Raw genomic sequence first — 27,447 nt, 5'->3', positions numbered from 1 at the left:
ATCTGGCATCATTGATTTCGTAGTACCTTTGTCTTGGCGATTTATTTAGATTATCACACCTGATCTTCCTCTTCTATGTTATTTATATCGTTTGAGTATCGGCATAGATTGCATCAGCGATATACAAAAGGGTATTGACGTGTAATATGGAGAATAATTCGGTTACGAAGGGGTGTTGCGAAATTTCCAAACACACTTACTAATAATACGGTCCATACTCTGAACCCCAACGCTACTGATTTTAGAGGTGGGATTTACGAACAGATTTACGGTTCCTTCCCTGTCGTAAGCTAGAGTTGTATGTGCAGGAAGAACTATGAACAAGAGATGATTCTGCACCTTCCCGCCTTCGTCCTACCCCCAGAAAACAGATACAACGTACGATTATTTTTCCTCCTATAGCAGAGTTTTTTATTTATTTATTTATTTATTTATCTAATTTTGTTATAGGAATAGGAGAAGTGGTTAAGGCACTGAACTCTCCTGTCCTTGTTCTTCCCCCTTTCGTTTCGTTTCGTTTATAAAGGCTCCCACTTGCTTGCATGCGTCGGCCCAGGTCACCTGAAGGCGGCGGTCCATGCTGCTCGATCTCTGGCAGCCCCCCTCCTAAGTCCCTTATCCCTGAGGTCACACTGTATGACCTCGTCCCAGTTTTTTGTCGGTCTGCCTCTCGCAACCCTAACCCCAGCGTTCACACTTCTCATTTTCTGCACCCAGTCGTCATCCCTCATCCTCTCCACATGCCCAAATCATCTCAGTCTATCTCTCCTCATCACAACACCAATACACTCCAGTCCCATTCTTCCTCTTAACTCTTCCATCATAAACATAGTCCCCCCCCCCCCTCCAGGCCTCAGGCCTCGCATTCAAGGGCGCACTGCACATCCATCAAATCATTGTCATTTCTGTGCGTTTGAGCTTGCGAATATCCTCTTCCTTTACTGCTCAGGTCTCACTACCATACAGCATTACACTCCTAACACATGTCGCAAAGAAAGATCGTTTAGCACGGAGGGAGAGCCCTCTCAGTGTCAGGAGGGGCAACAGCTCTCTGAACTTCTTCCATCCACTCCCCATTCTAGCCACTGAGCTAGCTCCAGCCCACGTCCAGCACATAACAAGTCTCCCATTTTTTTTTTTTTTTTTTTTTTTTTTTTATGCGAGGAAGAAGGAACCAAAGTCCATGAGCCCGCAGTAACAGTTCCCTCCAAGAGAAAAACAAAATACAATAGAGAGCCAAATTCAAGATCCGATCATTTTGAGATGCCTGGACACACTGCGTTTGAAAGACTAGAGATCATAGGCAGCAGGAAATACAGACAGCGGGAGACAGTTCCAGAGCTGACCTGTTGCATAAATGAAAGACTGGGAGTAACGGTTAACTCTTGCATTAGAGAGTTGGACAGAAAAGGAATGAGAGTTTGCTGCCAGACGGGTGCTACGCGCCCGTCGTAGAGGTGGAGGAATGCAAGCAGACAGTTCAGAGGAGCAGTGACCATTAAAGTAGCGATAGAAAAGAGATAAAGGTGCAACAGTGCGGCGAAGAGACAGAGGTTGAAGGAAGTCAATAAGAGGAGGAGAGTTAATGAGACGAAAAGCCTTTGACTCCACTCTATTGAGAAGAGCTGTATGTGGGGAGCCTCCTCACACATGAGAATTGTACTCCACACAGGGGCGGATAAAACCCCTGTATAGAGTCAACAATTGTGCAGGGGTAAAGAAAGAGCGGAGTCGGCTTAGCACATCCAATCTCTTGGAAGCAGATTTTACAAGAGATGTAATATGATCTTTCCAAGATAAGTCCCGAGTAAATGAAACCCCAAGCATGTTCAAGGATGATGCAGGATGAAGCTGAATATTATTAAACATTATTGGGTATACCTGTGGAAGATTTTGTCGGGTTGATAGGTATAAGAACTGAGTCTTAGATGCATTAAAAACAACCATATTATTTTTACCCCAGTCAGAGATACGAGCCAAGTCAGACATTAGGTGTGCCATAGCCTCATCCCTTGTTTGTTGAAGTAACTGTTGAGATGGGCGTTGTGGGAACCGAATGGAAAGGTGAAGGGTGGAGTCATCAGCGTATGAGTGGATAGGGTTAGATGTACAGCTTAGATCATTGATGAATAAAAGGAAGAGAGTTGGTGATAGGACAGAGCCCTGAGGAACACCACTGTTGATAAATCTAGGAAAAGAACGATGGCCGTCTACAACAGCGGCTATAGAACGACCAGAAAGGAAGCTAGCGATGAAGGCACAGATAGAAGGATAGAAACCGTAGGAGGGCAGTTTGGAAATTAAAGATTTATGCTAGACTCGATCGAAAGCCTTTGAGATGTCAAGTGCAATGGCAAAGCTTTCGCCAAAGTCCCGAAAGGAGGATGACCAGGAGTCTGAAAGGTAGGTGAGATCACCAGTGGAGCGTCCCTGACGGAACCCATACTGACGATCAGAAAGAAGGTTGTGATAGGATAGATGCCTTAAAATTTTTCTATTGAGAATTGACTCGAAAACTTTTGAAATACAGGACGTTAAAGCAATTGGACGATAGTTGGAGGGTTGGGAGTGGTCACCCTTCTTTGGGACTGGCTGAATGAGAGCAAACTTCCAGCAAGAAGGAAAGGTACAAGTTGACAGACAAAGGCGAAAGAGTTTGCCTAGGCAGGGTGTAAGCACAGAAGCACAGTTCTTGAGAACAACAGGAGGGACCCCATCAGGCCCATATGCCCTGTTAGTACTGAGGCCAGTGATGGCAGAAAATACATCAACTGAAGAAATTTTAATGTTAGCCAAGAGGAAGTCAGAGGGGGGAAGTGATGGAGGAACAGCACCGGAATCGTCTAAGGTGGAATTGGAGGAGAAAGTCTGTGCGAAGAGATCTGCTTTATCAGTAGAAGAAATAGCTACAGAACCATCAGAGTAGAAAAGTGGAGGGAAGGATGATGAAGTAAAGTTGTTAGAAAGATTTTTGGCAAGGTGCCAGAAGGAGCGGGAAGAATTCGAGTTGGAGAGTTGAGAGCATTTAGTATGGATGAAATTATTTTTAGTAGAGCGAAGAACAGACTTAGCACGATTCCGGGCAGAAACGTAAAGATGATGTGATTCAGGGGTGGGTTGGCTCCGGTACCTTTTGTAGGCCCTCTCCTTGTTGCGGACAGCATTAGAACAAGCGTGATTAAACCAAGGCTTTCTTGCGTTAGTTAAAGGATATGAGAAAGGAATGTATGCTTCCATGCCCGAGAGAATAACCTCCGTAATGCACAAGGCACACTCAGATGGCTCCCGGCCATGGAAGCAATAATCATTCCAGGGAAAATCAAAGAAGTACTGCCTGAGGGCCTCCCAGTCCGCGGCTCCAAAATGCCACAGACGACGTTTCCCTGGAGGGTCCACAGGCCGTACCGGAGTGATAGGACAGGTTAAGGTAATAAGGTTGTGATCAGAGGAGCCCAATGGAGAGAAAAGATTAACAGAGTAAGCAGAAGGATTAGTTGTGAGGAAGAGGTCAAGTATGTTGGAGCTCTCTCCAAGGCAGTCAGGGATACGGGTAGGGTGCTGTACAAGCTGCTCTAGGTCATTAAGGATAGAAAAGATGTAGGCTTGTTCACCAGGTGGATCCGTGAAAGGAGAGGAGAGCCAAAGGTGGTGGTGAACATTGAAATCTCCTAGAATGGAGATATCAGAGAAAGGAGAAATGGATAGAATGTGTTCCATCGTAGAAGTAAGATAGTCGAAGAATTTTTGATAGTCAGTAGAATTAGGGGATATATAAACAGCACAGATATATTTAGACAGAGAATGACAGGAAAGCCGAAGCCAGAGTGTAGAGAATTCAGAAGAATCGAGTTCAGGAACACGAGAGCAAGATAAGTCGTTGCGTATATATACACAACAGCCACCTTTGGCATTGAAATAAGTGTAGAGAAAGTAGGAGGATACAGAAAAGGGTTTGCTGTCAGTTGCCTCAGACAGCTGAGTCTCCGTTAGAAAAAGAAGGTGAGGTTTAGAGGAGGAGAGGTGGTGCTCAACAGAGCGAAAGTTAGAGGAAAGGCCGCGAATGTTGCAGAAATGAAGAGGAAGAGAGTCAGACAGTGGTTCCAGGCACCTCGAGTCGTCACCGGGAGAGGGGCAGATGGTGGGGGCATTTATGGTCTCCCCCCTGGGGACTCCGAGGCTTGATGAAGAGACGCCATTTTTGTGAATTTTGAATAGGAAGTGTAGTGTGCACTGTGCATGTAGTTTGGTGAAGATAGTTAGAGAAATTTGTACTGGAGAGCATGCTGGCCTACTCTCTGTGTAACTGAGACACTGAAAAAGTTCAGCAAAGGGGGATGGTCAGGAACTAGACCTGAGCGCTGATGAAACGGGAGCTCCAGCACTCCCTGTCATCAGCATTCCATCCACCTCGGGAGTACTGCCCTGCTCGACTGGTGCTACAGTCTACTCCTCATGTAACAGAACGCACAGTAAAGAGACTCACCAGCAAGATCAATTCTTTCACAGGCTCTCCCCGACACACCGCACACATGAAATCAGCATTATCTCGGTCTGCCTCTGATACCGTTGCATATCTCATACACCCACTCATCACAAACACTGCAGAAGATGAAATTACTTCCCACACTCTTGTGGCAAACCGCATATGGCCACTCTCCCTCTTCTTTGACGGTCCGCCACCATCTGTAGTTACCATCGCCTTTGTTTTATCTGCATTAACTCTCAAGCCCGTGTACCCTATACCATTTCTCCTTTTCCTAAATCTTTACTCCGCCTCCCTTTCATTCTCTGCAGTCCTCACCAAATCATCGGCATATAGCATCTCCTACGGGAATCCATTTCTGAAGCCACGTGAGAGGGCCTCAAGTACCATGATAGGCAATAAGGAGCTCAAAATTGACTCCAGATTTACACGAACATTCATGGAAATCATTACTCAAATCTCCATTTATTCCCACCTGGATTCGAGCACCCACATACATAGCCGTAACCACACTGACCAGCCGCTCATCAATCCCAAGTTTTCTCATTGCCCACTTCGCCATTTTCGAGAGGGTCGAGAGGGTCCGACTCCCCCTCCCTCCCACCTGCCTAAAGGTTCAATTTCTCACGGTCTGTTTTTTTTTTGTTATCAGTGCAAACTGAGTCACTCTTCGTTGTTCAGAAGTTTTGTGGTACTTCTCAACGTCATTTTTGCATACAGTACACCCGAACCCTTTAAAACGCAGGCAGCAGACCTTTGGCCAGCCGGCTGCTGTGCAAGTCCAGATTCAGCAGAAAACGACCCCCTTTGAAAAGCCTGGTTACGGGCCTGTTATAAAATCGATATAGTTATAGTGTTAAATCGTGTTCATGAGGACTGACAAATACAAGGTACGGACCAGCAACACAGGTGAGAGAGGGTTTTCTCCATTCCATCTACAGTATGTGATAAGGTCTACATAGGTGAAACAGGGCGTGATTTGGAAGAGAATAAAGAACACAAGTATGCAGTGAGCTAGTACAGCACCAACGACGCATGTGTAGCTCACAGATTTAATACAGGTCACGTAATGAAATGGGAAAAGGCAACAATTTTGTACAAGGAAGCACTCTTTAACCCCTTCATTGCTGTGACGTATTTTCCAGGGTAATCATTTCCCCTCCAGGCGACTTTGTTCAGCCAAAGCCGACACTCTAGTAGTGACATTGGTTGACAATTTTAGTATTTAATCCATCCATTTGGAGAAAGTATCTTCTTAACATTAAAAAAAAAAATGAAGTTAGCAAGAATACAAATAAATATCGGACTGAAAGGGTTAAAAGACACAATGTTTGGAGGCAGCTGTTATAGTATGTTCCAGTACCACTGAACAGAACAGCGGATCTTATCACCTATCGGATTCTGTGGCCAAATATATTGTCAATAGGATAGCTTCCCCACACCACCACCCCTAAATTCAAAACATCACCCCTCCTTCCTTCCCATCCATCCCCATCCCCTCTCTTCACCCAGCTTCATGCCCACATATACAACACTTGTGCGTGAGCACACACACACACACACACACACACACACACACACACACACACACACACACACACACACACACACACACACACACACACACACACACACACACACACACACACCTGTGCTGGGATCGGCAATCCCTTTCCCCGTGTGACCTCTATTTCCCTACCCAACATTACCTTCACTCTCCCTAAGGACTTCCCACTTCACCTGTCCCTTGTTTCTGTCCGTCTTTGTGCCGTGGACTGTATCCTTTCCCCAGGACCTCACCTTCCTTACCTTACCTGCCCCTCTCCTACCACCCCTACCCAATACCTCCCCCCCTCACACCCCCACTGCCTTCTGCTATATATACAGGAAATGTGGTGTGTATTCAGCAATTGTATTCTGAGGAAGCCATGAGGCGAAAAGTCAGTGCACACTAAGTCTCACATCGGTGTTTCTTTCTTCAAAACAGATAGTATTTTATTAGGTTTAAATCTTAGACAGTTATCCTTCTCGCTTGGTTCAGTAGAGTTAGACGATTTATTGTTATTATTATTATTATTTTTTTTTTCAGGGTGAGACAGAATTTTGTAGGTAATGAATTCTGATTTGGTCGCAGGAAATATCAGTTATAGCAATAATTTCATCCATACTACACAACGACTAAAAGACATAGAATACTTACTTAGTACTCAAAGTCTGATCACTGAGAATAACTAGTAGGGTCCTGTAATGTACTGTGATAGGCTAAACTTTACCAAGCATTAATATTCTTTTAATGGACAGGACGCCCTTCTCTCGTAATGATTTTGTACATCATTTTCTCTTCTCCATAGCAAACTCATTTGCAACAACGGAACACTTAGCAAACAAATTTAGTACTAACTCACATCTCTGCCTATTGACTTTATATTGGGAATGAAAAAAAGCTCCTTATGCTAACACGAATCGAAGTAAAAATTACGTGAATATTATTGACCTAAATTTCCCCCAAATAGTAAAGGTACTCCTGAATTTAATTGTTTTCTTTAATATTTCGATAAAAGAAAACGAATAATTTAGTGGATGACTACGAAAGAGTTGCAGCATACCCAGGGTGTTGGGGTTTGTACTGAATGGTAAAAAATAAATAAATAGATAAATAAAATAATAAATAAGTAAATAAATAAACGGATCCCTCTCACACCTCCAACATAGCTGCATTCTCCCACTTCTTAAATATCGCTGTTAAGCCATCAGATAATAATAATATGTTTCCCTAGTATTAGGTGGTGTCGCAGGGTGGTAAGTTAGGAGCACGATATATATTCTAATACAGTTCCATCTGCCATACATTACTGACACGATTGATTTACTGTTCCGCTATTGTACAGAGGCTTGCAGACGTAGACTTTGGTATGGGGAGGGTGAGAACTGCACATTTGGTACACATTCAAGGGTGTGGGTTTGTGGTGGGGGTGTGTATCGGGTGGTTCCTATGGCCCACCTTTACCTCAGTCACAACTCAACTCCTACACTGGGAGAAGCAGGTAACGTGGCTATGTGAGTTTGTGATGAGGATGTTGTGAGTGTGGGTGCCGTGGTGGGTTTGTGATGGTGTGTGTTGTGGTGGGTTTCTGGTGGATATGTATGTCGTGTTGTGTGTGTGGTGGGTTTGTGTGACTTGGTGGGTTTGTGGTGTGTGTGTGTGTGTGTGTGTGTGTGTGTGTGTGTGTGTGTGTGTGTGTGTGTGTGTGTGTGTGTGTGTGTGTGTGTGTGTGTGTGTGGCGGGTTTGGGATGGGTTTGTGGTGGGTTTGTGATGGATATGTATTGGATGTGATATCGTAGTGGATTTGTGGCAGGTGTGTGTCAGTCATGGTGGGTTTGGTGTGGGTATGTGGTGGAAGTGTGTGTCGCCTCGCTCTTCTCCTTTAGATCCGCTTCTGCATAACTATAATCGCATTGCTGATTAGAGACGTGTCAGCGAGTGGTGGAAGCTGCATCATTGTGCTGAGTTGCTTTATAGAAGATTGACATGTACACTAAAACTAGAAAAGCATTCAGTAGTGTGCATGCCTGTGCCACACTTAGCAATTCATACAGGATGCTATAGACTAACCCTGCAAAAACGTCTATTGTTACCAGTCTCTAAGTTTCTCATGACGAAACAAATCACAGTATACTCTCTTGTCAGTTGAAAGGTCATACTAAGACGCACTTTCATTCTTGAGCGTATAGGAACTTCCATGCAAATTTTCGTTATGATTCTACAATTACGTTTTCCATAGACAGGCAGGGAGACAAAAAGAGACTAAAAGGAAAAAAACCTTCCTCCAATTCGACAGTGAATATATGAAATGCAAAAAGGTCATTACCCCTTCACCCCCCCCCACACACATACAGTATTGCCTACTGAGAGTCCTTTTGTAAGCTGTTTTGCTCACTATCACTTCTTTCGGTGCCATTTTTACCACAGCAACTACCGGCAGTGATTGACACCAGCCTTGGCCAAGCAGACAGGTCGCATTCCTTCAAGACACATATGTACTCGGTGGTGGGGGAGAGGTGGAGGCAGGTGGGTGAGGAGTGGCAGGTGTGTGTGGCCACGCAGACATCCGTGGAGCACCTGTTCTGGGTGGCACATCAAGTCGACACCTGGACGGGGCCTCTGTCCGTGGCTGTGTTTGTTCCAGGCCACGACTATTCTGTAGCACTCGCCATGATAGAATTTCTGAGACGATGCTCAGAAAAAGTGCGCCAGAGGGTGGCATTTCATTTTTCATACCCACAAACGCTTCCCTCTATTCTGGACGATATGGCAGGGTATTTGACGTCTGCTTGGTCCTGTGAGAGTGACCCAGAGGAGGTAAATGAACACTTACTAAAAGATCTACGACCTGCCTCTTTGACTGCAGCACTACGAAATGCATCCTACCCTCAAAACTTGCTGCGGAATGTGGCCCGCAGTGGATGTGGCACTGAGTACTCCATGACAACCGACGTGGACATGATTCTAGTGGAAGGTATGGCCAGGCAGCTTAATCAGTTCCTGGCCAAGGATGATGTTAAGAGCTGTAAGAAGTGCGCTTACATCATCCCAGTCTACGAGATCCACGACAGCGTCAAGAACAACCCGACGGACAAGCGGCAACTGCTATATCTCCTGAAGAAGAAATTGGCCCAGCGGTTCCACATCAGAGTCTACGGCCCCAACCAGCACAACTCAAAACTGTGGCTGTGGGAGAAGACAGAAACTACCCCGTCTCTGGAGGTGGCGTATGATATCGATAAATGGGCGAGCTTCTGGGAGCCTGTTTATGTTGCCAGATCCGATGTCCCGCTTTACGATGAGCGCTTCAGGGGCTACGGATTCACGAGGTCCAGTCAGGTGATGATTCTCGTTCTGATGTTTGACGATGATGGTGATTTAGGATTCATGATGAAAATGATACTGAGGGTTAGGGTGATGATAATGGTGACTTAGTATAATGACGATAGTTCTGCTGAGGGTTAGGATGATGATGATGATGATGATGACGAAGATGACCTTGATAAAAATGATGACTACGAATTAGGGTGTGTATAATGCTATGAAGACGGCGAGGTAAGGTTATGATGTTTGTGGTAAAGATATTGATGATGATGATGAAGATATTGATGATGGTGGTGCTGATATTGATGATGATGATGATGATGATGATGATGGCTCCATATGTGTGTGTATCAGGTGCTAGAGACGACAAGGGCTGGTTACTCGTGGCACATACTAAACAACGCCTTCCTATGCCACCGAGGATTTCAGAAACTCAGCACAGATCCGGCTAGAGTCCACCAGATTGAACACAACTCCCATCTCTATCAGGTGGGTCGGATAAGTTGTATCTGATAGGTCTCTAATTTAATCTTTTATACCTATTACGAGTATCCTATAATTGAATCTAAGAATATTAGTTTTGAGCTCTATGATAGGACTCGGTTCTGGTAAATTCGATAGATCTATAATTCGATCGATGTGCCTAGTGAGAGAAGCCTTTAACAAACGTGAGAGAGAGTACACTAAACTGGGCACGAGTGGCGCTCTTTAAAATGAGTGGGTCGATTGCAGAGGTACCTATAATTAACCAGAGAAAATATTATACAAAACTCGAACGTCTATAAGATGGATCGTTTGTTGGGAAATCAATAGAACTATGATTTATCCACCTAGTTTTTCGTCAATGTTAATTATCATGTAAAAATAAGGCAAATTATAAACAACTCAGAAGTTTATATCCTATGTAGTATTGTCGGTAAATAGGAATAATAAAACTACAAATCTGTCTAATTTTTGCGAGGTACTTATAAGAGTAGTTTCGTATTTCCGTGAACTAAGGAAATTCCCCAGCATTTCTTCTTTACCATCTTGTTTCTAAATATGACACCTTAGTAATTTGTTTCATAATTTTACGTCATATATAAATAGTCAGATTTCTAGCCTACGTTGTCTTGGTAAGGTGATGTCATTTGTAAACAGTCGAAAATGTTAGTAAGAAGTCAATTATCTGCTTCTGTTTTGGTTACTCGTCATTGTTCGTAGACAGTCGAATATCCCAAATTATTATACATTATCAGGGTCAAGTCATTATAAACAATCGAAAGTTCACCTTGCTCTTATAGTAGTGATTTGCCGTCATTTGTAAGTAATTAAATATCTCTTCTGACATCGGTTGTAAGGTTAGACATCTACCTTTGTGTTAGTAAACTGACATCGTGTGTAAACAATGGATTATCTACAGTACTTTTGAAATGTTGACGTCATTTGTAAACAGTCGACTATTTTAAATGGCGATATTTGTCAGCGCCCACATACCCTTTTTAAACAGACTTTTGTAAACTGACCGCCTGACCTACCTTTCCAGAGATTCAAGAAAGAAATTAACGCAAGATATCCCTCAAAAAGAAAGCATAAGAAGAAATCGGGGACCGCCACTGAGAAAGTGAAAATGGAGAGCACCAATGTTTAGATAGAGTCAGTGCTTAAAAGAAAATGGAAAACACCGTAGGAAAGAAGAAGAAGAAGATGAAAGAGAGGTGGAATAGAAAGAAGAAAAAGAAGAAGAAGAAGAAGGAAAAGAAAAAGAAGGATGAAACGGACGGGATCAACGAGAAGAAAAGGGAGTGCACTAGTGAAAGAGAAAAAGATCAGTGAATAGAAAAAAACTGAGAGTACCGAAGAGGAGACAATGAAGAGCATCATCACGAGTAAATCAGAGAACAAAGAAAAGAAAGTGAAGGAGTGGAGATGGGTAACGAAGCAAAACCCATCGACTTCCCATGATCATCTTCATAATTCACTCGATAATAATTTACGATAAATGTATGACAGCGCTTTTAACCTGGTGTTGCAGTTTCTTTAATTTCATTTTGGTACTGCATAATGCTTTTGTTTGACTCAGGAATTTTCTTCTTTACTGGTAGGGTTAGATATAGTCTACAACAACACTTTCACCATTAAAGCTTTTTCCTAAATATTAAAAAGAGCCAAATGATAGCAAGAATAAATAAAGAAAAAATGTTACCAGGTGCAAAAGGTTACTTCTTGTTAATAAAATTTTCAGAAAAGATTTCAGTCAATCCTCAGCGTTAGTGATGATGATGATGATGATGATGATGATGATGATGATGACAGTAATAATGATGATGATAATGATGAAGATAATGATGTTCTTTGTTGCCTTCCTCAAGCCGTCTCTCTCTCTCTCTCCTCGTCTTTCATTTACTCCATCAGGACGGTCTCTTACCTCTCCTACTTCCAGCCCTTCGCTTGCTTTCATCTCTCTCTCTCTCTCTCTCTTTCAGCGTGTAATGGCTGCCTGATCCTATTTGCTCTATTTCATCAGTTTCTTTCACCCAACACATTACCTCTTTTGTTCCCTTTTCGTATTTTTCACAACTTTCTTTTCTTTTTCTCTTTCTTTTTTACTTTTTCCTTCCCTTTTCTTTCTATTTTTTTTCCTACTCTTTCATTCTTTCTTTTTCCTTCTCCCTTTCCCTTTCATTCTTTTTTTCATTTTTTTAACAGCTACATTTTTGAAGGACTGTATGGCGAGTGAATGGTTACTGTAATGGAGGGAGAGACATGACTGGGCTTCCTAGTTGATAATTCTCCCTGTATCATGCTTTCTCCTTCCTTGTTTTCTTGATCCTTCTTCGCCCATCCATAAGTGGGAACAAGAGGTCAGGATGATGATGGTGATGATGATGATGATGGTGATGATGATGATGATGATGAGGGTGATGATTGAAAATCCTGATTTATGATTGCCCCTCATCATGAAGTTCTACTGTAATTTGCCATCGTGAATTCATCTAGTGTGTATCCATATAAGTATTACAGTTTCACGTTTACTCTGGTCTTAGAATAATCCTTGGCGTCATTCAGCTCTGTTGATGGCCAGGTTTTGTCAGAGTGGAGGGCAGATTTGACTAGTAACCAAGGAGACTCATATTTACCTCGCAGCTAAGGCTCACCGAATTTCATGCAGCTACGACCTAGTAATGAAAATATGAGAGTGGCTCAGTTCTATCCAGTTAAAACAAAATAACTCTACGTTTATACCAACGAGATTAATGTAACGTAGCCCAGACTAGACTGTGAGAAGCGCATTCATTGCCTCAGAATATATATGTACACATTTTATTAATCCCCGGTGTGTGTGTGTGTGTGTGTGTGTGTGTGTGTGTGTGTGTGTGTGTGTGTGTGTGTGTGTGTGTGTGTGTGTTTGCGTGTGTGTGTGTGTTTACAGGACCCATATCCCGCCTGGCTGCTTGCTCGCTGGTGGACTGACTGTGTGTTGCCTAAGTAAATGTTGATAATCCTTTCCCAGCAGCAGGTCTCCCCTAAATTGGATTAGAAAAAAAAAAATCGGGCGGTAGAGAGTAAAAAACCAATATGTCAAAATACAGGAATGGTTGACCCTCTCACTGCGGTTCCTGTGCTGGATCTAATGAATGGCAAAACTGTTCTAACTCGCGCTAAACGATTTATGAATTATTCTCTCTAAGGCCAGACATTTCGTGAATAAACTATTGTATCTAGTAGGAAATGATTCATGGATAAAGTATTGTAATTGGCAGCAGATGAACGATGGATAAACGAATCTATACTCTTTTTACTCTCACATGGCCCAAATTTTCGTCCTTTTGCATCTTATTTCGCATAGCTCACTGCCAAAAAACGACAGTACAACAGCTCTACACCCTTTCCATGACACTTCTTCTTGACTAGCATCATATTCTAATGCTAATTTGTTACTACATCTCAGTAATCAAGGTGGAGAGATGACAATTTTAGGCCAAGTTATAGTAAAAGGGGCATAGCTCACACCTAACAATTTTCTGACAGAGGGTTAAATTTCCGTTTCATTCTCTCACCGAGCAGTTTCATTTTCGGAAAGGCATATTACGCTTTTGAGGTTGGATATAACCTTCATTAATACCTTAACTTCCAGGATGCTTTCTAGACTGAATAAAATCGTCTGGAGGTAGTAAGAAGAACAATTAAAATACGTCACAGGATGGAAGGGGTTACAGGGTGAATTGCTGTTAAAATTTATAAGACAGTCAGCCTGTAGAAAGTACAACCTGCAAAATGGCGTCCTAGAATTGAAAGAGACCGTGACCTGAAACTGAATTAGAGACTCTGGCTTTGGCAAGAATAATCCATAAAAAGGTGTCTGATAATTGAAAGTCATTGACCATAAGGGAGACGTTGATCCTAAGCTGATTAAGGTCATTTGTTGCTGCAATGGTGAAGAAAAGTGTCCTCGAGTTGAAGAGGCTATAGATACTGCCTGTGTTATGTTGTGCTGTGTTATGCTGTGCTGTGCTGTAATGTGTGCAGTGTGGTGTGGCGTACTGTATTGTGCTAGACTGTCCTGCTCTGTGCTGTGCTGTGCTGTGCTGTGCTGTGCTGTGATTTCCTGTGTTGTGCAGTGATGTGATGTACTGTGTTGTGATGTGATTTCCTCTGCTGTGCTGTGCTGTGTGCCGGGCTGAAAGGCCTGTTTACCCACCTTGATTACCACCAGGAATGCTTTTTGCCCATCCTACTTGTTCCACCGCAATAACGAGCTGGAGAGGATGAGAGAGAGAGAGAGAGAGAGAGAGAGAGAGAGAGAGAGAGAGAGAGAGAGAGAGAGACTATACCAGAGAACAAAACACTACATATCACCCAATCACAGAATTACAGTACTCGCGTATCAGCACGAAACACACACAGCTCTTTGTCCCCTACACACACACACACACACACACACACACACACACACACACACACACACACACACACACACACACACACACACACACACACACACACACACCACAATGCATCATATTACCCCTCCTCACACCAGCATTTACCCTTACCATAGAACTCATCCACTACCCACCCATACTCTAATACCTGACCCAGTTCACATCATACAGTAACATCCCACATCCCGAACCTCAGCACACTACACTACAGTACACTACATCACATCACACCACACACCACATCACATCACATCACACCACACACCACACCACCACACCAAGCTCCCCCTCCCGCACCACACCACATCATTACACAACAACACAGAGATGCACTAAATCAAACAGTGTCTAAACTCCATTCTCCACAGAGTTCCCCTGAAATCTGCGCCACCACCTAGACTGTAAGTTCAACACAGGGAAATACTGGGACAAGACAATACCCACGTCTGCCATGCGTAACTTCGTGTTGTATAATTATTCATGTTGTATTATTTAGGTCTACAGCAAGGGGGGGAGGGGGGTCATTCATGGTCATTCATACCTCGGAGCTAGATATGGTGTTCTAGGAGTTTTGTGGATGTTATTGTGTTATTCTGTTATTGTATGGTATAGGATAGTAGTAATATTAATAGTAAGCATGACGTAAAGGTGGAGGTACAGGACATGAGGCGCTTAACCGGGGTGCTCATATCCATAACACAAGCCTTTGACCCTAAAGCGATTTTTTACCCACTATCCTTACCTTTTCCAGGATACCGCAGTTACCTTCCGTAGATTTTATCCTCAGCAGTCTCTTTTTCTCTCTCTCTAGAGGAGGGGGAGGCGTAGGAACAAAAATTATGAAAATGATACCGAAAAATTAATGATAATAATAATAATGATAATAATAATAATAATAATAATAGAGGAGACAGTTAATAAGGGAGACAGTTAAGAGACATGATGATGATGATGAGAGAGAGAGAAAGAGAGAGAGAGAGAGAGAGAGAGAGAGAGAGAGCATATACAGATGAAAGATTTGTATTTTTAAAGAGAACTGCAGAAAAAAGAGGAAAAAAAATATTGCCAACTGTACCACAACCAACACTATAACTCACTGTAACCATTACCACGACCACACTACCATAACTACCACCACCACCATGACCATTCCGACCACCGCCACCACCATCATTCTCAGCACTACCACAACCACACAGCTGTTTGTACCACAGTCACCACTACCACATCACCAATACCACCTCTGCTATTACTGCTACCAGAGTCATCATTATTCTTACGACCACAACCACCACTACCACCACTGCCACTGGTACTACCATTACTACCAGAACCATCACCACGATCCCACTTTCACCACACTACCACAGTCACCACATCAAATCACATAACAACAGTCACTTCCACCAGTACATAAATCACCACAACCACCACAGCCACAGTAAGACAACCGCGACCACATAACCACAGCTACCACAACCACCACAGCCACACTGTCACAGCCACAACTACCACACCCACACAAACACAACTACCACAACCACACAACCACAACTACCACAACCACCACAAGCACCTCCACTTCCACCCTTCTACTTTAAGCATAAGCGAATTCTCTGTGAGCAAGACTAATCGCCAGCTTTATACTTGTTAAGCTGACACACCGCTCTCTCTCTCTCTCTCTGTGGGGGGGTTCCCTCTGATTATGGTCTCCAGCCTTTTAAGTGCACGGATTTTGATTTTTGTCATTTATTTAATTTCTGGACTGAATATCATTTTACCAAAACTGATCCATTATTTCTTCAAAGCAAAATGTTGAGCTGCTGTATTTCCCCATTTTTTTTTTCTTTTTTCCAAACGTTTCTTCAATTTGGCGCCATTCATTTATTTCTTCACCATTTCAAACTTGGCGCAATTGTTCCTTGGACCAATAGCTCCAGATATTTCTTTTTATTTCCTTATTTTATTATTTAGGCATTTGAAAGAAACATCAACCGTCAAACCATGTAACACGCAAATTTAGAGATCCTATATTTTTGTATGTTCATTAATTATCACGGCAATATAGCCTACACAGACGCATGTTAGTATACCGTAGCTGTGTGGTGACCATCTTACATTCCCTTTGATATGCTAGCAATCATGTTGGTGCTCTCTTTTTGGCATGGAAAGAAAAACAGTTAATATTTTTTCCGACCCCAGAGATTAAGGAAAAGTGATGAAGGAGATATAAAGACGAAAATAGTTAAGCTGGAAAAGAATGTGAGAGAGACAAGACGAAAATAATAAATATACAGTATTTTTGAAAGAGGGGAGACGACCCAATCAGGTTAAGTGAGAGGAAGGGCTTTGAAACGAGGATCATTTGTTGTTTTGAAGGAGTCGGCTGTTTTGTTGTGTTTGAAGACTGGTGGAAGAATCGACGAGATAAAACTGAGATCTGACGCAGGCATTAACCTTTTCAGCCTGACGATGTTTATTTTTTTATTCTTGCTGCTACAAGACGCAAATGTACTGTGTTTGGGATTATTATTATTATTATTTTGCTGGGATTTAGCCTTCATTAACCCATTCAACACCGAAAGTCTTTCCTAGCCCTCATGTTATATATAATTTTCTAGCCGTATATTGTATCATATTCACTCATGAACTATTTCTGATTGTAGAGATAAAAAAAAAAACGAATAACAATTAATATTATCAAAGTCTAATACTTACCTTCAGTTTATTTTTAATTTTATACAGAATATATAATCTGGAAGATGATTTAAAGATGAAGAAGACAGTGCAAAAAAAAAAAAAAAAGAGACAAAGTTACAAGGGTGTCGTGGATAATATTTTGATTATTTACACTAAAGGCAGAATTTGAGTAGAGTTTGATTGTGGAGAAAGGGAAGATTAGATTTCTCACACACACACACACACACACACACACACACACACACACACACACACACACACACACACACACACACACAAACTAGCCTTGACGCTTCCCCAGTAGACTCTTAACCTTCTGTTCCATCATCGTCAACCTCTTACTGCCGTGTGCTGGGGGAATTCTCTCTCTCTCTCTCTCTCTCTCTCTCTCTCTCTCTCTCTCTCTCTCTCTCTCTCTCTCTCTCTCTCTCATCATTATCCTGTTATTTGTTTTTCCCATTTACTCTATCCCTTCCAAAGCTTTCTTTCGTACGTTTTTTTACCTCCGTCAGCGAAAGTTAATAAGGTAATGTTTTCACCCTTGCCTGATCGCCTGTTTGTCTGCCAGCCTGTCTGTGTTTTCGCTATATTACAAGAGAAAGATTGGAAAGATCATGAAAAAATTAATGTGGGTATATTCCTGTTGACTCAAGGATGAATGAATTAATTATTGGTAAAAGTAGGTCATCGTCATCATCATCATCATCATCGCCATTATCTTCCTCCTCCTCCTCCTCGTCCTCCTTCTCCAACTCATCGTAGTCGTCGTCGTAGTCGTTACAATCTTGCTGATAAAAGGTCGACCAGCGAGGCGGGGTATGCCCTCCACTGAGTGCCCTTATCGTTCATTTGGAGATAGCATGAATTTAGTACAGTATATATGACGTCCTCGAATTGAAAGGGTTTGTTTTTTTTATTCTGCAAGGACTGTTTAGCAATATCTATACTCCTGTTACTCTCACTTGGCCTAAAATTGGCATCTCTCCATCTTGAATGCTGAGTTGTAACAAATGATCAACAATAGAATATGATGTTAGTTACGAAGATGTGCCATGGAAAAGATGTGTCGAAGCACTGCATTTTTCTGCCACTTATCCACGAGAAATAAGCTGCAAAAGGAAGAAAATCAGAGCCAAATTAAAGTGAAGGCACTAGGTGAAAAATAAGCTGCTAAAGAACGAATATCTGCTCCAAACTAAGGTGATGAAATTATACCAGCTTTAGACCCACCTACATTTCGTCAGATCCTGGGCGCTTAGATTTCGTCATGTTCGCCGCCATCCGGGTCATGAATAAGAAAAGAAGGGAGTCGGGAGATGGGAAATGAGTGAACCTTGCGGAATTATTAAATCGTTCAGTAAAGTGGCGCGTTTATTTGATTTTATTGGAATTTACCTCATTTGTCCTTGCTTGCGATAGACGATTTTATTCAGCGTATGGGAAATCTTTAGAAGAGTAGAAATTAAGAATCCATATCAGTTTACCTCTTCGGTTTGATTTACTTTTCCAGTTTTATTCTTGCTGATGGCTTACGGTTTTATTCAGAATACGACGCTTGTAGTGTAGGGATTAAAGTGTGTTTGGATATATATGGACTGGTTTGCCTCTGAAATTCATAATATATATATTTTTTTTATCATAAGGAATCAAAGGCTGATTGACTACAAACTCGTCCATTCCAGAGATTTCGTAAAATAAAAATCATAGTCAAGTCCTGTTCATTTAGAAATATATGAATACATTGAGCGGATATGACTAGAAATAACAGGCAGAGAGAGAGAGAGAGAGAGAGAGAGAGAGAGAGAGAGAGAGAGAGAGATGACATGCCATTTAACTCTTTCATTTTAGGATTGGAGATAAAAAGGATGAGCGTGTGTAGCCAGACGGGTGCTACGTGCCCACTGTATTTGGGTAAAAATGTTGGCGGAGAATTAAAAAGAGCAGCAACGGGAACATCAGTAACAGAAATTGAAGTGAGATATACATCATTGTAGCAAAATGAGAGAGAAGGAAGTCAGTGAGAGAAGAGATGGTGAACCGAAGAACTGTTGACTTCACCCTAATATTCTGTATTTTCTGAACCATCATCATAGTCATCATCATCATCATCATCATCATCATTATTATTCTAAATTAGTTCACTGCACTACAAAGACTTCCCCCATCTTCTTCCTTTCTCCTCCGTTGGCTGTCAACCTGTTCCATCCAGTCCTAGCAAATCTCCGAATCTTCTCTCTCCATCTTGCTTTCTGTCTGCCCCTTCCTCTCACTTCATCTCAGGTTGCCACTCAGTTATCCTCCTTGTTTAGCTCTTATCTGTTCAGTGAAGGACGTGACTACCTACACCAGTTTTTGTATTTTTGATTTCTCTCGTTTTCTTATCCACGAGCTTTTTATTCTTAACTACAATAATCCTTTCCGTTCCTCCCTAACATTCAGATGCAGTATAATGAGATAATTACTGTAATGTAATATGTACAGTAAGTTTTAAAAATAATATATACGGTAGTAGAGTGTAATTGTATTGTCATATAGAGTGATCTGATTATTCTGGTACAGCTGTGTGTGTGTGTGTGTGTGTGTGTGTGTGTGTGTATTAATGTATGTAAGTATATATGTGAGGGCGGGCTTGCGTGTGCGTGTCGGAGAATATGCATGACTTTGGGTGCATGTGTGTATTTTTATGTGACAAATGTATGTGTGCATTTTTCCCGGCGTGGGGATGCAGCGAGGGATGGACTTTAATTCCAGAGATTTGGAGATTGAGGGGAGCAGTGACAGAAAGAGAGAGAGAGAGAGAGAGAGAGAAAGGGGTGTCAGGAACTCTTAAGCTGACGAGAAACTGGCCCATAGTCTTAGTCTCCAGGTCTTATCAATACCTCTGTCTGTCTGTCTGTCTGTCTGTCTCTGTCTGTCTGTCTGTCTGTCTCTGTCTCTGTCTCTGTCTCTCTCTCTCTCTCTCTCTCTCTCTCTCTCTCATCCTCCAGTCGTCCCCAGTTTCTCAGCTGCGACTCTTTATCTCTCTCACCCCACCGAACACGTTCCTAAGCTCATTTTTTTTTTTTTTTTTTTTTTTTTTGAAGGAAGATGTTGATGGAAAAATTTACTTTCTTGAAATTCCTTACGTATTCCTTTCCACTGTTATGTCCTGTTAACGCCAGACGATTTTATTCAGCTGAAAGTGAGTCACAGGGAAAGACGATTACTTTTTTTATTACATTCTTATTACCCCCAGGTGATATAAAAGAAGGGCCACTGGAGTACACTTTAATACACTTTAATACACTTGAGTACAATATTTAGCCCCGATGCTGCTTTAAATGGGCCGTGCTAAGTCAGAGAGAGGGATAGGGATTGTATTGTACTTGTGAGGGAGGTTTCAAGGGAATGAGAGAGAGAGAAAGAGAGAGATCTTTCTTTACATATTTCTGAAGTGGTTTTGGTTGATTGATTAAATGCTGATGTCAGTGCTTTGAAAATGTGCGTGTGTGTGTGTGTGTGTGTGTGTGTGTGTGTGTGTGTGTCTGTGTGGTGTGTTTTATTGCCTTTTTTACTAAGCTCATCCGTCTTGGTAAGAGATTTGGACCAAGACATTTTTTGTTTTTCAGCCGTTAGTGTAATTTATAAGAACAAAAGGAAAATCTTAAAATGAAACTATTCCAGTATTTGCTACGATTAAAATTCTCAAGTATTTTAAAGAGTATTTAAGACGCTGTCGTTTTCGGAAAGTAGGATATCAAGGAAGGTATATTATTTATTGTTTTTGGATGTTTAGTCGGCAAAACACACACACACACACACACACACACACACACACACACACACACACACACACACACACACACACACACACACGACACAAAATCAAAGCATATATGTTTTCCATCTTACTGCTTATTTCAAATCTGGCTAAAGGTAGAAACGTGAGAAATGCAGACCTGAAAATAACTGTGCACAAATTTTTAGGAAAAGAAAAATTGCATATAGCCTGTGCAATCCTTTCTAGTTTATATTTTCTCTTCTTTTCCTCCTCTGCACCGAGAAATATGCTTGTAAAAAATTGATACCTTGCACATCGTCCCTTGAAGGTTATATAAAAAATGCGTTGTAGACAAAATAAAAATGGAAATATAGAACGAGAAAAAAATATTGGTTTTCTTGAAAATGAATCTGATGTTTTTTTTTTTTTTTCCATTACTGCTAAACCAGCATTAATTCGACTCTGCTTAGGACATTAATCCTTATGCAGCTTGTAATGAATATATTTTTTTTCTCCCCAGTTCGGAAAGCCTTCCTTAATTAAGCTGACGTAAACTCTGGTGGTAACGAGCAAAATGCATGTCAGTTTTTCGAATGAGTCAAGAATATGGTATTTTTTTTTTCCATACTAAAATAAGTTGTCTGTCTTAAGTAACTCAAGGAAAAGGAAACTTTTGTCATCCGCACCCACTCCAACCGAATCCAGTGAGGGACACAGACTTGATCTGGCCACGCCTGTTGGTGCGGGGAAAAAGTAGGAATATTTTTATAACACTTTGTACCACATATAGAAAAAAAGGCAGAGAAACATTATACGCAACCATATCATGTAAAAAAAATGTTGAGCACATTAAGTCAAAAGGAAGAACAACATTGCCGTTAACATGGGAAGTAAAATAATGGAGAACTTTTTGTGTAGCCTTCCAAATAAGAGAGAGAGAGAGAGGGGGGGGGGAAGAAAAAGCTCTTTGTGGCTATATAGAGCGTTCAGATGTATGGTGATATAAAATATTGTAAATTAAGTCACAGATAATAAAAGTGTAAGAGGAAAATTATTTATGGCCATAACCAGCATAAAAAAAAAAAAAAAAAAAAAGAACGGGGGAGGGGGATAAGTACCAAAATGTTTCGCCCATATCACAAATCCCATATAATTAAATTCGAAAACAACGGGTTATGCATTGCTATATCTCACATCTATAAAGAGTAACAAAAATATCGTCAACCATATCATAAACAAAGAGAAAAAAGGTTTGGTTGTATCGTCAGTGAAGTAAGTAAAAGGCAAAACAAAACACTTCTGAAGTAAAATTAAAATCGTAAAAAAGTATACAAAGCCAAAAGTGTACAAAAACAAAAAAATCGTCGGCCATATCACACGTATATCCTCAAAGTGAAGCAAGACACTGCTGTCTAAAATTGTAGAAATTAAAAAAGAAAAAGAAAATTATTGTTGTCTATATTATCCAGCCCGCAATATGGAAAAAAAATAGTTTATCTTAGGGAAAGTAAATATTATGATTTTCCGGATCAGTAATAATAAAAAAAAATTGTCGTACATATCATTCAGTAAACAAATAGTAAAATATTGTCATCCATATCATAAGTGAAAAAAAAAAAAAGAGTAAGGATTTATTCTCTTTCACATCACAAGTAAAATAAAAACAGTAAAAAGATGCAGTATTTTCCATATCATGCCCCCTCCAAAGATAAAAAAAAGTTTGCCATGTCATAAATAAAATAAAGCAAAATAAAATAATCGATATAAATCAGCAAAGGCTAAAAAGGTCTCATGAAAGGTTAATAAATTGGCCACAAAAATAGCGTTCCGTATCATAACCCTAAAAAGTGTAAAAGTAAATTGTCCCTCTTATTAATTAGAGATAAAGCGTAAAAGAAATGTCTTCCATATCATAAATTAGAAATAAAGGCTTTAAAATTGTCCTCGATATCATAATTAGAAAAAAAGAAGCAAACAAAAATATCCTCCATATCATAAAAAAAAAAAAAAATTGTCTCCCATATCATAAATTAGGGAAAAACACGTAAAAAATATCCTCTATATGATGAATTGAAAAAAAAGTAAAAAAATATTGTCCTCTATGTCATAAGTCTACGGGCATAAACCCACCACCACCACCAGCACACCTGCCGTAATATATGCAAAACCTTTTGTATATGTTGCCAGCACGCACAATTTGACACCCAGACAATAAATATTCTAGTGTGCCTGTTGCGTCCGAAATCCCTGCCCCTAAAACTGTGTCCTGTGTTACGGTAAATGATGGCTCGAGTTATGGATTAGTACAGTGATTAATTTTGCGTCATGAGAGCTGGTGCTGGATTAAAAGAACATATTATTTTTATTTATTTCATTTATTTTATTCAGTATTGAGGAGTTGTTTAGATTTATATGGGTTAATGAAGGCTGTATCAATCGCCTCCTGTTCGAAACAGCTACCCAAAAACTTAATAATCTGTTTGCTAATTAATTTCGCGTTATAGGAATTAATATTTGAAATTAATATAGGCGCACACGTTATTGCACTCTTGCTGTTGCTTAACTATAGAATGAGAACACCCTCTGTTACGGTAACTAATGGTTATAGTTACGGCAGAGCTGAATGATTAATTATTTTCCTTCATGAAAGCCGATACAAAATATCATTAAAATGTAAATGTGGATTAAAAAAAAAAATGCGAGGTGAAAACTCCCCCCCAATTTTCCCATTCTAATGCTAAACAAAGGAATTCGGTTAAAAAATAAGAAAAGAAAAGAAAAAGAAAAAACAAAATATAATGAGAAAGAGAGAACAGAAAATAAATATAGAAGTCGGTGGAGCCTACGAAACGGGTTAATTGCTTCACTCCGACGATATATATATATTTTTTGTACCAGCTTCCTTAAGACGATTTTCTTTACCTTAGGAGAGACTGGCTATTAATGGAAAGGTTACATACAGCTTTCTTCTATCCCTTTCTACTACGGCACTCACAGACTTTAAATAAAATAGTCGGAAGGCAACAAGAAATAGCTAAAAAAAATTAGATCACTGGCTTTAGTAGGTCAAGAATAACTAACTTAGAAAAGAGTGAAAATAAATTCTTGCTCTTTATTCTCTTCTTTGATTCTCTTCCTTGCACCACTAATTTTAAAATCTAACTTCATTACCTTGTCCTTTATTTATGATGTACCGTATGTTTTTATGTGTTTTAGTGACTGATGGCTCTCACACACACACACACACACACACACACACACACACACACACACACACACACACACACACACACACACACACACACACACACACACACACCAATACTAATATCCACAGTGAATCTCTGAAATCCGTGCATAACTTCAACTTCAGTGCAGCTTAAGTACACCAAACAGAGACATTCATAAAAAAAACAAGAAAAAGATAAATGAAATAAAAAAGGACAATGCAGGGGCCTCAGTCATATTCACATTCGAAATAAACGCCAAAGGTAAATAGGAATGTACGATAGAAAGAATTTTTTATCGGCAGCCCGTTCTCTGTCGTTTTAATACAGACGAGTTCAAAGAAAGGTAAATAGCAATAGATTTTCCGTCGTTTCACCGTCAGTTTTATAGATATGGTTATGATTTTTACGTGTATGATATGAGCTTTACTACAATGCCGTATTTTATGCTACTATTACTGTTACAACTACTCTTATTACTACGACTACTACTACTACTACTACTGCTGCTGCTACTACTACTACTACTACTACTACTACTACTACTACTACTACTGCTACTACTACTACTACTACTACTACTACTACTGTTGTTATTATTATTATTAAGTTTAGAGTGACTTCATGCTGGATGGGTTAGATCTAGCAATCTTTGACGCCTTCACTAATAAACAAAATCTCCATGAAAACAGAAATGTGTGCTTGGATTTTTTTTTTAATGACACACTATCGCCATATCATTAAAACAATCGAGTACAAGGGAAAGCAAGCAGCATTAGATTTCCCCGTCCTTTCGCTGCCAGTTATATAAATTTGGTTATGAAGGTGTATGGAAGTTCCAGATTTCTTTAGGCGTGGATGCTGAGGAGGACTGGGTTATTCAGGCCTCTTAGCAGTTGGTGGGTGGAAGAAAGAGGGCGATGAATTAGGAAGAGAACAAGAGGGAGAAGGTGACGTGATGGAGAAAGCGAGAGGGACGGGAACGCGCTGGAATAGTGGAGAGAACGTGAGGGATAAGGACACGCTGGAATAGCGGAGGGAGCGAGAGGGACGGGAACGCGCAGGAATAGTGGAGAGAACGTGAGGGATAAGGACACGCTGGAATAGCGGAGGGAGCGAGAGGGACGGGAACGCGCTGGAATGGTGGAGGGAACATGACGGATAAGGACACGCTGGAATAGTGGAGAGAAAGAGAAGGAGGGGGACGCGCGGGAATGGTGGAGATAACAAGAGGGACGGGGACGCGCTGGAATGGTGGAGAGAACGAGAGGTATGTGACGCGCTGGAATAGTGGAGGGTAGTGGGGAGGGAAAGGACAGTATACCCTGTGAAGTTTCATATTGTTCAATCTTCAGCAAAATCTCACCGACAGTCCTCTACATTGTGTCCTGCTTTTCATATTTCTCGTGCCTTCCGAAACGACAGCATTTCCTGTCTTCACGTAATTTTTTTCACCCTTGATTTTGTTATCATGTAAAAACAGTTCATGTAGTACCTTCCGCTGCAGCAGCTGGCAGCGAAGTGTCGGGGAACTTTTGCACATGGCTGTACGTGGGCCAGTATAGTGTAGAATGACATGGCTCTTGTCTTTTCACGATGATGATGGGAAAAAGGACGAAGTATTTGTCCTTTACGAAATATTCTTAGGTTATCCACTATTTTTAACCACTGCAATCATGGAGGTCCCCTAAACTCAGTGTAATCATATGGTGACAGAACAAAATTAAAAGCATCCTCCATCTGAACGTGCATACAAGTTTACCCTCCCCCTCTAACGCGAACGTACCTGGTCATTTACACACACACACACACACACACACACACACACACACACACACACACACACACACACACACACTGGACAGGTTCATGAGGACAGTAAATAATCAGTACCTTCCAGCTCCAAGAATCTCTCCAAAGCTGAAATAAATCGTCTGGAGATAGCAACATTATTACTAAGCCAAGACGTTGCCTAAGGTTGACTCTGTCTGCTTGTGCAAGGGAGTGAGTAGGTAGATAGATAGACAGATAGATAGACAGATAGAGAGAGAGGTAAATAACACGCTGCTAAATACTGGTGGTAAAATGTATGTGATTCTCGATGAGTGTCGCCTTGTAACCAATAATTTTTGTTTGTGATTTATATTTCTTCAAGTGTTCCATAGTGAGTGATTATTATACCTTTGCCATGACTTGCTGTGATCTGAAATAAAAAAAATAAATAAATAGGTGGGTCGCTAAGGACTAAAAAAAAAAAAAAGTAAAAAAAAAACTAGTTTGATGGTACTATGGATTTTCTCAAATTTTCACGCACTCACTCATACTTTTCGTTCATCTTTCCTCATTTTAACTCATCCCACCGCACTTTCATCCACCTTAGCTTAATATCATTCATCTTGGCACACTCTTATTCACTCCTCCAAACTTTTATTCATCTTTCCACGCTTTTATACACCCTTCCACATTTTTATTCATCCTTCCGTACTTTCATTCATTACGCACATCTTTTTTCATATCATTAATCATGTTCACCCACCACTGTGTATAGTACATATCACTTCCATGCATCCTCCAAAAACACTTCCCCATCTACACTTCCATGCATATCCCCATTCACTTCCACTGTTCTTCATGCATTTCTACTTTTCTTCTCCCACTTTCATGCACGTTCCAAGACAGCCATGCATCCTCTCTCTGTCTCTGTCTGTCTGTCTGTCTGTCTGTCTCTCTCTCTCTCTCTCTCTCTCTCTCTCTCACACACACACACACACACACACACACACACACACACACACACACACACACACACACACACACGCAACCTTCGACCACTTGTGCCACGAGCGAAGAAAATTAATATTTGATCACTGCCACTTAAACCAAATATATATACCTCTGTGGTCAAGGCCTTTTCAACGTTTAATTTATATGTGATGTATTGAGGTTCAGGTGTTTTAAGACGTAATTTTGTCTCCTCCTACGTAATTTTGTCTCCTCCTACGTAATTTTGTCTCCTCCTACGTTCGTCATTCGTAACTCTTGCTTCGTCTTCTCTCTGCTTCTTTTCCTCCCCTCCCTTTTGTTCCTCTAACATGTTCACTGTAGGTAACCCTCATGTTGTTTTTTTACGATTGCTGTCACTAATTCACACACAGAGACTAAAACACACACACACACACACACACACACACACACACACACACACACACACACACACACACACACACACACACACACACACACACACACCTTGCATTCAATCAGTCAGTCAGCCAATCAATCAACCAATCTATCTCTTTCTATCTATCTATCTATCTACCGTATCTATTTACCTATCTCTTACCCTGACATACGTTTACCCATACACTCTTTTACGTTTCATCCCACTTCTTAACCTCTTCAGTCTAAGTGGGTCCTTCCAGTACTGAATATACCCGTACTAGGAATGATACAGAGGAAACATGAGTATGCCTGAAGAATTAGT

The 27,447-nt window shown here is 40.9% G+C and overlaps 1 protein-coding gene across 1 annotated transcript; it reads left to right on the top strand.

Annotated features, from left to right (window-relative positions):
• Positions 1 to 8,793: 8,793 nt before the first annotated feature.
• Positions 8,794 to 14,674, top strand: LOC145392148 (beta-1,4-glucuronyltransferase 1-like). The gene is made up of 3 exons (XM_080266599.1): positions 8,794 to 9,366; positions 9,706 to 9,840; positions 14,645 to 14,674. The coding sequence occupies exons 1-3, from the start codon at positions 8,794 to 8,796 to the stop codon at positions 14,672 to 14,674; spliced, it is 738 nt and encodes a 245-aa protein (XP_080122725.1).
• The last annotated feature ends 12,773 nt before the right edge of the window (positions 14,675 to 27,447 follow it).

Source organism: Coenobita brevimanus, chromosome 21 (assembly GCF_032717465.1).
Source record: "Coenobita brevimanus isolate Jiangsu-jjx chromosome 21, ASM3271746v2, whole genome shotgun sequence".
In the NCBI taxonomy this organism is placed as follows: Eukaryota; Metazoa; Arthropoda; class Malacostraca; order Decapoda; family Coenobitidae; genus Coenobita; species Coenobita brevimanus.
Note: the sequence above shows the minus strand (reverse complement) of the source record. Positions and strands in the feature narration are given on the sequence as shown.